General features: G+C 39.6%; 1 protein-coding gene across 1 annotated transcript; it reads left to right on the top strand.

Moving 5' to 3' along the window:
• The first annotated feature begins 4,602 nt into the window (after window positions 1–4,602).
• Window positions 4,603–12,297, top strand: LOC122800890. The gene is made up of 2 exons (XM_044070226.1): window positions 4,603–4,803; window positions 10,161–12,297. The coding sequence occupies exons 1-2, from the start codon at window positions 4,780–4,782 to the stop codon at window positions 11,496–11,498; spliced, it is 1,362 nt and encodes a 453-aa protein (XP_043926161.1). The 5' UTR covers window positions 4,603–4,779; the 3' UTR covers window positions 11,499–12,297.
• Window positions 12,298–12,752: the final 455 nt, after the last annotated feature.

The raw sequence follows: 12,752 nt of genomic DNA, 5'->3' as shown, positions 1-12,752 counted from the left end.
GGTGTTGCTATGGGTGCATGTTGTGCACCCATATATGCAGCATGGGAACGGAAATATGTACAAAATTCTCAATACAAGAAGTGTTGGAGACTATATAAGCGGTTTTTAGATGATATATGCCTGTTATGGATAGGGACAGATGCTGAATTTACAAGCTTTTATGAATATTTAACCCAAACTACTAATTTCCTCATCTTCACCTACTCCAAAAACAAAAACAATTTGAAATATTTAGATATATTTGTGGGTAAAGGGGAGGGTGAATTTTTTTCTAAAGTTTATAGAAAGGAAAGTTATTCAAATTCTTTTTTAGCGTATGATAGTGCTCACCCACATTTTCAGAAGAAAGGTATAATAAAAGGACAATACGTTAGAGGTAGTAGAATGTCCTCTAGAGATAAAGACTTTAGGGAAGAGTGTAATAAAGTATGTAAAATGTTTCAAGAGAGAGGTTACCCACTGAAACTAATAAAGGAGATCGAGGAAGAAGTTGTTAAAGGCAGAAAGGACAAATATCAACCTATTTTAGGAAAAAAAGAAGAAATAATGGCAAAGAAGATAGATGATAGAAGTGGTGAATTTGAAGGACATAACAATTTTGTAATGGATTATAGTGGACAGGCAAACCAAATTAGAACAATGGTAGAAAATGAATGGAAAAGATTTGGGGAAACTTCGGACTTGGACATTTTATTTAAACAGCCTTTGAAATGCACATATAGGAAAGGGAAAAATTTAAAAAAATTTTTTGAAGCAAAAACAAAAGGGAATAAAAAAAGTAAGGGAAGAGTAGGTACCTTTAAATGTGGGAACTGTTCCCAATGCTCTTTTGTATGCTCTAGGGACAAAGTATACATAAAAAGTAGGGATATTTTAATACAGAGTAATAGTTATGCTAACTGCCAAACTAAAGGTATTATTTATTTGAGTTGGTGCAAAAAGTGTGAAGCTTTCTATGTCGGAAAGACGGAAAGAAAATTAAGGAATAGAATCTATGAGCACAACTATGAAATTAAAACTGAATGTATAAATAATGCACTTTACAGACACAAAATGAAATGTGTAGAGGCAGTATTTACTTTTTATGTATTAGAAGTAGTAGAGAAGGATGTTAGAGGTGGGTTATGGGAAGAAACAATAGAGTATAAGGAATTATTATGGCAACTCCAATTGGAGGCATATAACCCACCAGGGCTAAACAGCACAGTATCTTTAGCCCCGGTGTTAAAAATAAGGGCAGTTAAATTATAAATGTGCATCTAAAGGGAATTAAATGTATGATGAAATAAGAATTAATAATTTATGTATAATAATTTATGTATATACATACATTTTATTCAATGAAAGATTATTGGTATGGTTTTACAGTGTTTTAGAAGTTTATAAGTTTAGAAATATGTAATCAAACAGCATTTTACAAAATGAAAATCATTATTGACCACTAGAGGGTGTTACAGAACAACCAAAGAGGTTTTTTATATAAGACTGTATAATTCTTATTTATTAAGTAAAAAAGTTAACATAGGAATTAATTTTAAAAGTTTAGTTGTAGTATATTTTTAACAAAGTGTTTTTAGAAAAAGTGTATGATATATGTGAAAGGTTTATAGGAAAACATTATTTAATTTAACCATTATAAAAGGATGAAATGAGAAACAGCATGAAATGGTCATAGTAAATGTGTTTTTAATTAAAGTATTAAATTAAGATAATTGTTCATTAATCAATTAGGGACTGAATATAAAAATGAAGGAGTTCAGCACAATGTATTCATTCACATCTGAGGAAGTGAAAAGCGAAAGCATAAGTGTGGAGACATAGCGTTTATGTGGTCGAGGAATTTTTGCTTTGCTGATTTTATGTGTTAAGAGTTCGTGCTTTGACGTTTTATCTTGGTGTATGTGCTGGATTGACTGCTGTTTATTTCGTCAAATAAACTGGTGAACTAAAGTAAGCTGTATTCCTTCTGGCTGGTTAGTTTTTCAAAAACTGTCAGAGAATATATATGGATCACCTTTAAAACCTCGAAATCGCGTTTGCCCGACACACTAATGACCGACACAAAAAGACCGACAACAAAAAACGCTGACAACGCAAAACACCGAAAACCATTACACCAACACACTACACGTAAACAACACAGTACACTACATAACATATGCACTATCCCTAACCCAAACCCTAACCCTAAGGTCCGACACTACCGCACACTTACCCTACCTGCACCCTAACCCTAACTCACTTACCCACCCCTAAACCCACAGTCCCTCACTATCGCACACACACCTTACCTGCACCCTAACCCTAACTCACTTAACCCAGCCCTAACCCACAGTCCCTCACCATCGCACACACACCCTACCTGCACCCTAACCCTAACTCACTTAACCCACCCCTAACCCACAGTCCCTCACCATCGCACACACACCCTACCTGCACCCTAACCCTAACTCACTTAACCCACCCCTAACCCACAGTCCCTCACCATCGCACACACACCCTACATGCACCCTAACCCTAACTCACATAACCCACCCCTAACCCACAGTCCCTCACTATCGCACACTTACCTGTCCACTCCCTAACACTAAATCCCTCACTCGATCGCACACTTACCGAGTCTGTCGGGTTCTCACCTTGTCGGTCATCTGCGTTGTCGGTATTCTTGTCCCGTCGGATTCCGTGTCGGGCAAACGCGATTTCGAGGTTTTAAAGGTGACCCATATATATATATATATATATATATATATATATATATATATATATATATATATATATATATAGGTTCTATATCACATAGTTGAACTGTCATAAGATCGACTACGTAAATGTCCAACCTGGAAGTTCGAAATGCAATAATTTTGAACACTCAGAACAGCAAATTATTTTCTCAGGGGAAAAAAATCACTGTTCTGGTACAAAACCAAAAAACACACATACACTTCAGACTGTTCCTATTGTGGGGGGGCTTCACCTCCCACACAGCCCCTAATTAAATATACCAACTCCAAGATCACACCACAGTGGAGGAAATAGCAGAGCCATGGAAACTGCATTTCAGGCAGCCCAATTGCCTGACAGTTCAGTTGCCCGACAATTAGAAAAAGGCAAATAAAAGTTATATGTCCTTTTCCCCACAGTAGTGGGACCCTGGAAATAGAATATATAGTTAGGGGGCTGTGGGGGGTGAAGCCCCCCACCTACTTTGGTTTTAGTGAACAATAGAAAACCAAAGTGGACAATAGAAAACCAAAGTAGGTGGGGGGCTTCACCCCCCCAGTGTAGGGGGCTGTGCCCCCCACCCCCCAACTATATATTCTAACTATATATTCTAACTCCAGGGTCACACTACTGTGGGGAAAAGGACATATACCTTTTATTTGCCATTTTCTAATTGTCAGGCAAATGAACTGTCAGGCAAATGAACTGCCAGGCAATTGGGCTGCCTGAAATTTCTGTCGGGAAAATGAACTGTCTGGTAAATGAAGGTGCTCTCTCTCTCTCTCTCTCTCTCAATATATATATATATATATATATATATATATATATATATATATGTATATATATATATATATATATGTATATATATATATATATATATATATATATATATATATATATATATATATATATATATATATATTTATAAATTTCTAAAACTGCAAGGTAGCAAAATGTGCTTGTAACAAGCTGCACTGTGCTATCCTATGGCATGAACACATTTTTTCTATTTAAGTAGATGTTGTATGCAGCTGAATCTGTTCATACATGTACAATTTGCACCTGCAATCCTCACTTTATACAACACAAGTCTAGTGAGTAGCCACTAGTGCATGACCTCCTAGCCTTCACTTCTACTACTGTTTATTGTTTTCAAATAGATAAACATGTTTCCCATTGGAACTTGGACCATCTTTATACAGTTATCATAGGTTCATAGGTAGGTACTAGGCTATTGGCCCCAGGGCCTATGTAAGCCTAGCCAACAAGGTTCCCTGGCTTACACCACCCAAAAAAGTTATTTTCCTGTACCACTGTCGAGCAGAGACACAGAAGTGATCCCTGAGGTGTGTTTCCTATTTTCCATCTGTGACGGATCCACACAGTTTACCTGATTTTTAATGCCTCAAGCTATTGAACTGCTGTGTGTATATATATGTGTGCTTGATGTTAGATTGATATGCTGCTAATTGAATAAATACATATGCTGCTTAATGTCATATGCTGCTAAATGAATAAATACATGAAACCTGAAAGAATTATGCTTCAAAGGCAAGCCTTGCACACTGATGCTGGTATAACTGAACTTTAGTTAACCCTTGAAGTTGTTTGTCAGCTTAAAAGATGTTTACCAGACAGTGGGGGATTTCAAAGAGGAACTATATCACAAGTTTGTGGGCTAACTGCCTTCTGAAAGGAGGAAGTAATGTATAAAACTAGACATTACGGGACTTGTTGACAACTTAGGAAATGATTTGTAATATTCTAAAATATTTTATCAGCTCATGATCAAACTGGTGATCTGAATGTTATCAGCCAACAGTTTATGATTAAACTATTGGCCTAGGTGTCATCAGCTGAACTTATTGAACCTATGGCATATTCAAACCTATAAAAGGCTCAGAGGCTGGCAATAGATTGGAACTCATCATCATCCGGATCTGATTGAAGCAAGAGCCTGAACTGAGCATACAGCCATTTCTTGCCAGTGTTGGCCCTGTCTTGACTGAACAGATAGCAGTACTGAATAGGTTCTGAGTCCCCCTATCAGTGGCAAAGATGATTTTCTTTTTGCATATGCTTGTAAGTACATGATTTAACAGTTTTCTATAATTGCTAATGTGATAGGTTATAGGTTAGATTTTGCATGTTGACTAGTCAATTGTTTATTTTGTCATAACTTAAATTGTTAAAAGCTAAAAATAAAATTGCTTAAGTTTGAGCCTTGGTCTCTTGTGTCATCTCTAATACTGTATTAACCACAGAATTTACTAATCAGACCAGAACAGTTGGCGCAGCAAGCAGGGTCTGTGGTTTGCAGTAGACATGTCACAACAGCCAATGTTTTTTCCATTAAAGCATATAGGTGTAGGGTTGAATAAGAAACATCTTACAGATACCAAAAGTAAGGGAGGGGCAAATGTTGAGTTGCCAGCATTGTTTGTTAAATGGGACCCCCTTGCTAAGGTATTGAGTCAAGTTTCACCTCCGCCTTCCCCAAAATACTCACCAATAAAACCAGTAGACCCTGAGGAACTAGCAAAGGCCTTATCAGGTTTAAATTTGGAGGATAAGGGGAAAAGGGTGAAAGAGGGAGTGGGAGCAGCTGGATGGCTGTTCTTTGAAGCAATACAGGAATTAGATAAGGATGTAGAAGATTTGAAAGTAAAAGTTCTAGAATTAGAAGACCAGTGTAAAGAACATGCACACACCCTCTGATTGGATAGGGATGCCTTAGAGAAGGCAGATGTAGAAGTGGCTAAGGCAGGACAGGAGGCAGAGCATTGGAAGATGAATTCAGTGACTCTGGCCACTTGAGTAATACAGCAGCGCAGGCAATGGAAGGGGAGAGGTTCACGGCAACCACCCTCTAGGCCTAGAGTGCGTGCTTTGATAGGTAAGGCAGAGTTTGACCCTGAAGAATGGGAAGGAGATCTCCCTTCTTCTGATGAAATGAATGATGATTTTAAAATGATAAATTCCCCATCAGTGGAAGCCCGACCAATTGTAGAGAAAAACTCAATACATGCTGGGGGACAACCGCAGCAGTGGGTGGAGGTGCGAAGTTATTCTCAGACAGAATTATTGAAAATAATTCAGACTTATAAGCAAAAGCCTGGAGAGACCATCTTGGCTTGGTTTCTCTGGGTTTGGGATACAGAGGGAGAGGCGGTGTCACTGAGTGCTGAGGAATTGCATCAGTGTGCCTGTTTAGTATTTCACCCCCGGCTGAAGCAGATAGTGCACAATTGTGACCATAATGATCCCCGTATCAGTACATTGGTGGTATGGTTAGCCTCAGCCTTTCGGGCTACTTGGCCAGATGCTATGGCAGTAGCAGATGAGCATAAACCCTGGAAAACAATAGCTGAAGCAATCCAACAGCTAAGGGAAATGGCTATGTTAGCAACTGTTTACTCATTAGAGTTGATAAATGGGGAGTTGCATATTCCGAAAGGGCCAGACGGACAGATCTTTACTGGTAATATGAGGAATAGGTTAATTAAAAATGCCCCACAATGGTGGAAAGGGCAGCTTATGGCTGCCCTGGCAGGGTGTATTGGCCAACCAATATGGGATGTAATGTCTACTTTAAACCAGCTGGCAGAGCTGGTAGAAGAGAAAGAGCAGAGGAAGGCCAGGAAGGCAAATGCAGACAAATCAAAAAGCAAGGGTAGTGAAAAAGTAACAAGGAAACAGATGTTTCTGGATTTGTTAAGATGGGGGGTGGAAGCTGCAGAAATAGATGGAATAACCACAGAAGAGTTATACAAAAGATGGAAACAGAAGCAGAAAGGTAAGGAATCAGACCTTTCAGGAAAACAAACCCCTGCAAAAAGCCCAATCAGAAGTACCACTGAGGGGAAGAAAGGATGGAATCAATTGTATCCTGACATCCCTACTGATGAGGAGTTAGCACAATGGCAGATGGGAGAGTTTACTGATGAAAGAGATTGGGGAGAGAAGGGGTGGAAAACCCAGATGGAAAAAATGGAAGCAAATTGACTAGAAGGCGGGTCCCCAGTAGCTAGAGGCACAGTTAGAGCTATTACACCTGGGGACCGACGCCCCTATGTGCCTCTTACCATTTTATGGAGGGGAGGACCACAACACGTAATGGCTTTGGTAGATACCGGATCAGAAATAACTATTTTTGCAGGAAACCCCCGTAAATTTCGTGGACAGTCTGTGGAGATTGATGGCTATGGGGGGGCAAAGACGGTAGGTGTCAAAACCAAAGTAAGAATAGCCTTTGGGGATGGTATTCCTATTTTCATTGTAGCTGTGATAGCTCCTGTACCAGAACACATTTTGGGAATAGATGTTCTAAAGGGTAGGACCTTAGAAACTACAGTAGGGCCATTTAGATTTGGAGTATGGCACTGTTCAGTCAATGCAGTCAAGGCTGTTGTTCGAGGTGATGCTCAGTGGGAACCTCTGCATATTCCCACACCAAAAGTGGTGACCAGCATTAAACAATATCGTATTCCAGGGGGCCATTCAGAAATTACTGAAACAATCCAGGAATTACTTCGAGTTGGCATACTCGAACCGACTGTGAGCCCATTCAATAGCCCGGTGTGGCCAGTCAAAAAACCTGATGGTTCCTGGTGTATGACAGTAGATTATCGGGGCTTGAATAAAGTGGCTCCACCTTTAACTGCAGCAGTGCCGGACATTGTTACTATTGTTGAAAGACTTTCTTCTGCTGCTGGGCCATATCATGCAGTTTTGGACTTGGCAAATGCTTTCTTCTCCATACCTATAGCAGAAGAGAGTAGGGTTCAGTTTGCATTTACTTGGGAGGGGAGGCAATATACCTTCTAGGTACTTCCACAAGGATATCTACACAGCCCAACACTCTGCCATGGGCTGGTGGCCAGGGACCGGCTAAGTTGCAGTTAAATAAAGTGACTGTATTTCATTACATTGATGATGTCCTGATTACAGGAGAAAAGCCAGATGTAGACATTGCATTGAAAACAGTGATTGAACACCTTCAGAACCGAGGGTGGGCTATAAATGAGAATAAAACACAACAGGGAACATCAGTGAAATTCTTGGATATGATATGGAATGGAGCAAAAAGAGAAATATCCGCATCGGCGCTAGAAAGTATCCAAAAGATTGCAGTCCCAAAAACAAAACAGCAGGCACAAGCCTTTTTGGGAGCAATGGGCTTTTGGAGAGCATTTGTACCGCACCTTGGACAAGTTTTACGACCTATTCACTATGTGACTAGGAAGAAATGTGACTTTCAGTGGGGTCCTAAACAGCAGATGGCTTTCGAGGAAGCAAAAAAAGCCTTGCAACAGAGTGTGGGACTGGGCCCAGTCGACCCACAGCAACATTTTATTTTAGAAGTGACTGTTGCTAACAATGTCATGTCCTGGGGATTGTGGCAAAAGAATGAGGTGGGAAAGAAAAGACCGTTGGTCTAAATCCCTGACTGGAGCACAGACTAGATATAGCCCTCTTGAGCAGCATATACTGGCCGTATATACTGCCTTGATTCATGTAGAGGGGCTGACCAAACAACAGACTGTGACAGTGAAAGTAGATTACCCAATCCAGGGATGGTTACGAGACAATACTCTGATGAAAACATTAATAGCACAGTCTTCGACTGTACAAAAATGGAAATGGTACTTACAAGAAAGAGCCAATATTGTGCCTGGAGTTTCCTAGGTGCAGCAGCAGCTGGCTGGTTTGGTAATATTGAATGATGCCAATACAACAGAACAACAATGGTATGAACTTCCAAAATCACCAATACTTGAGGCGTCACCATTTGATAAGTTGGACATGGAGAAAAGGAAATGTGCATGGTTTACTGATGGTTCTGCAAAGATTGTATCAAACGGCAGAACTTGGACTGCCATAGCCTATTGCCCACAGACAGAGACTGTATTGTTTGATGAAGGAACTGCTGGTTCAAGTAATCAAGCAGAATTATGAGCTGTTGCTTTAGTTATTAATAATTTATCACCTGGAGATGAAGCATACATCTATACTGATAGCTGGGCAGTTTATAAAGGACTAACAGCTTGGTTACCTGCTTGGCAGCAACAAGATTGGAAAATCCATGGTAGACCTTTGTGGGGAGGGTCAGAAGATTGGCAACAGATCTGGGAGAAGGCACAACGGTGCCAGATTAGTGTTGGACATGTGGATGCTCATGCATCACTTGTGACAAATGAAAGAAGGCATAATCAGCAAGTAGATAAAATGGCTGCAGTACGTACTGTTGAGGAGAAGCCTGAGGATATCAGCATGGACAGGTGGGCCCATGATCGAAGTGGACATCAGGGGAGAGATGCGACAATGGAATGGGCACGAAGACATGGTATGCAACTCAGTAAAGATGTACTTATAGATGTCATAAAACAATGTGAAATTTGCCAAAGAAATAAACGAAAGCAACTGCAATCAGAAGCATGTGGACATATTCATAGAGGCAGTCGTTCAGCCCAAATCTGGCAGATAGATTTTATTGGTCCTTTGCCATTGGATCAAAATCAACAATACTGTCTAACCATGGTGGACACTTATTCGGGGTTATTAATGATATCCCCGTCTAAAAAAGCAAACCAACAAGCAGTACTAAGGGGACTGCATAAACTATGCATAACATATGGGACTCCTGTTGAAATCCAAAGTGACCAAGGCAGTCACTTTACAGGAGCAGAAGTCTAAGAATGGGCAAAAGAAAATGGAGTTCGATGGGTGCTACACATACCATGTCATCCCCAGGCTGCTGGTCTGATTGAAAGGTACAATGGACTTCTTAAAGAACAGATTCGTAAGAATACAAGTGACGGAACTTTGCGAGGATGGGCAAAGGTATTGGAACAAGCTGTAAGTCAGTTAAACAACAGACCTCGGGGACATCAAGGTACTCCCCTGCAAATGCATATGAATGACATTCGATCAGACTGCTGTACTTTAAAACTGGAAAGATTGAATCCAGATGCCATATATCCTATGTTAACAAACATTGATCAAACTCGACTCTGGCTATGTGCATTGACTGAGCAAAGAGTGCCAGCACAAGATACTGTGTTAGTTAAGACAGGTTGGAAGCTGTTTCTCCCAGAAAAATGGCACTGGGGACAAAAAGGATTGTTGGGAGAAAATTGGGAAGTTTTCATGCTATGGGAGCCAGAACAAGAGGTGACAGTAAAGGTCATCAGTTTAGATAACAGAACACAGACTGTGAAAAAGGGGTTACCTTTAGTAGAAATTTGTATACATCAAGATGTTGTCATTCTACTACAGGACTGTGATACTAACCCAAGTAAATGGTTGGGGATGAGGGTAGTAGTAACCACACCCCAGCAACCAAATGAGCGTGGAACTGTGATCTGTGATGGACCTGGTGATACTGTTTTAGTGTTGCTTGATTCTGCTAAACAACCATTATATTTTCCTCTCCATAGATTGTTGCCACTGTTTGGGAAGACACCGACTCTTACCAGCGAAGACACCTAGATGGACCATATGAGTGTCATGACCCTATTCCTCTGTTTAGTGTGGGAGATGTGGCTAATCTGACAGGGGACTGTGACTTTTATTGGAAGCCAGGAAGAGATTTGTTTGCAGTGACTACCAAACCTGCCTTGACATGGAATTTGACCAGCACAGAATACATCACAACTGTTTGTAGACTAAACTGTGACAGGCATACAGAGAAATGCACTCCCAATCCTGCTGGGGGCTTATATCAGAGACTGAATGAATCAGGATTTTCTCTGGCTGAGTCTCCATTAGATTCTTCCTGCATAGCCGAATTTCAAAGGGAAAATGACACTGCAGAAACCAGATCTCCAAGTTTGGAGATATATGCTATGGATAACAGTTCAACAGTATTTGATGGTTTAGGACATATAATAAGATACACAAGAGGATGTAAAACTGTAAGTAGTGCTAGAATTATCCAGCATATTAAAATAATAATTAATATGACAGCAGTAGACATCACTACTAGACATTCACAATGCAAATCTACCAACTTATGGCTGATTAATTCCCTACACTTGAAAAATAAATATTACCAATATAGGAGAAACAAACGTGATGTTACAGGAATAATGGGAACTGCTTTGGGAGCAGTTGGGTCAGGTACAGGATTTCTGAATAGTATAGACGTTGACACCTTGAGAAGTAAATTAAGCCGTTTAGGTGAAGACTTAAACATGGCTTTTAAGCTATTAGCTGATCATGACCCAGAGCTCGGTCAAAGAACCGTAGATAGTGTTATAACTCAAACTGTCATGTGGAGATGGATTGATCATGCTAATATGTATACAGAGCAGGTTTTAAATAACCTTACTAAAGAATTAAATCAAAGCTTTTGTATTTTGTCCCAATTGGCTGCCAATCAGCAATACCTGCAATTCATCCAGGTTTGGGGGGCAAAACGGCCAAGCCATTGGCAAAATGAGCTACAGTTGTATAATTGGTTAAAACCATTAGATTTTACATGTGAAAATGATTCTTGCATGTTGACCTTTGATTATCTTGCTAGTAAAAAGGGAACAAAGCAAGTTTGTCCATTTGTAGCGTTGCCTTTGCAATTTGGAAATAATTGGTGGATGCCTCAGATAGAATCTAATCTTATTGATTATAATGATGTGCCCATTGATTTAGCGGGATGTGAGACCTGGCCTCAGGGGTGGGTATGCATGTTAATTAAAAGGAAGCCTCATCCATGTTTACATAATGGGACTGGAGAATGTATTTGGCATAGATATATAGTGAATGGGACAGACGATTAACTCAATGACACCACAGCTTGTGTAGTATCCTCCTGTAAGCTAGCTTGGAGTGATGGAACAATCACATACAGTGGAGCACATTGTAAAAGTAATGTACATGCAATCATTGATTTTTGCACTGGAGAACTGATTAGATTGGCTAGATGGATGGACATCACATTAAATGCTAGCATAGAACCATTACACACTTTTCGATGGCCATCTCTAGTCCACCCGGACTTTAAACAGATTGAGCAGGAAGGGCAAGCTGTGCTGCTCCTGTTAAACAAGACTTTACATGATGCGCATAAAACTGTGATTAAAATGATTAAAGACAAAGGTACCATTCTAAAAATTGCAAATGAAATTCAAGATATGACTGTTTCACATTGGTATGATGTTTTTATGTGGTCACCAAGCCTGGTTCAATCTGCTTTTACACCCTTTGTTGCTGACCACAATAATTTCAGTGTTGTTTTGCTTGATTTCTTGCTGCATTTATTGTAAGGTCATGAAAAAGTACAGAAAGATGTTGTCAGTTTTGCTCATCATCAGGAACACACAGCAATCATTGCTTGATGCAAGGGGTGGCCTGTGACGGATCCACACAGTTTACCAGTTTAAAAATTTAAAGCAGTATATATTTTTTTTATTGCTGTAATTTGATGTGTATATATTGCTTTAAAATTTTTGGTGCAATTTTGAATGGTTAAGTGAGGGGTGGGTATATATTTGGCTGGGTTTTTGTGCAATATTGTTCTGAGGAAATCTCTGTAATAGAGAGGAAATTGCTTAACTTTAATAAACTTGGTGTCCCTTGGATTGCTCACATTCTGCTGGTCAGTTTTTCTGTGGTTTTCTACTATTTTGTGAGTGTATATAATAAGATGTCCTAAGATCATCCATCATCTTCAAATACCGCTGGCTTTAAGTTTAATCCGTACCTTATCATTTAAGCCTCTCCCAGTGTCAGCCCTCATTCTAATGATCCACCTTATCTCAGATATTTCAGTCAGGTTTTTAAAATCTCCCCCATGTTCATTTTGTTTCACTACTTCCACCACTAAAAACTTAAGTTATGTTTTGGATCTTTCTGTGCCACATGCTTGGCTAGGGCATTCATAGTAATATAATTGTTTATATTATAGAGATGCTCCCTTATCTTATCCCTAAAGCAGCTGTCAGTTTTGCCTATATAAAATGATAAACATGCCTCAGTACACTAAGTAAACCACGGTTATAGGTATTAAAATTACTTACTTACTTACTTATGCT

The sequence above is a fragment of the Protopterus annectens genome, chromosome 4.part1 (assembly GCF_019279795.1).
Source record: "Protopterus annectens isolate FY-2018-M chromosome 4.part1, PAN1.0, whole genome shotgun sequence".
Lineage (NCBI taxonomy): Eukaryota > Metazoa > Chordata > Ceratodontiformes > Protopteridae > Protopterus > Protopterus annectens.
The sequence above is the reverse complement of the archived record's forward strand: the minus strand, read 5'-3'. Positions and strand labels throughout refer to the sequence as shown.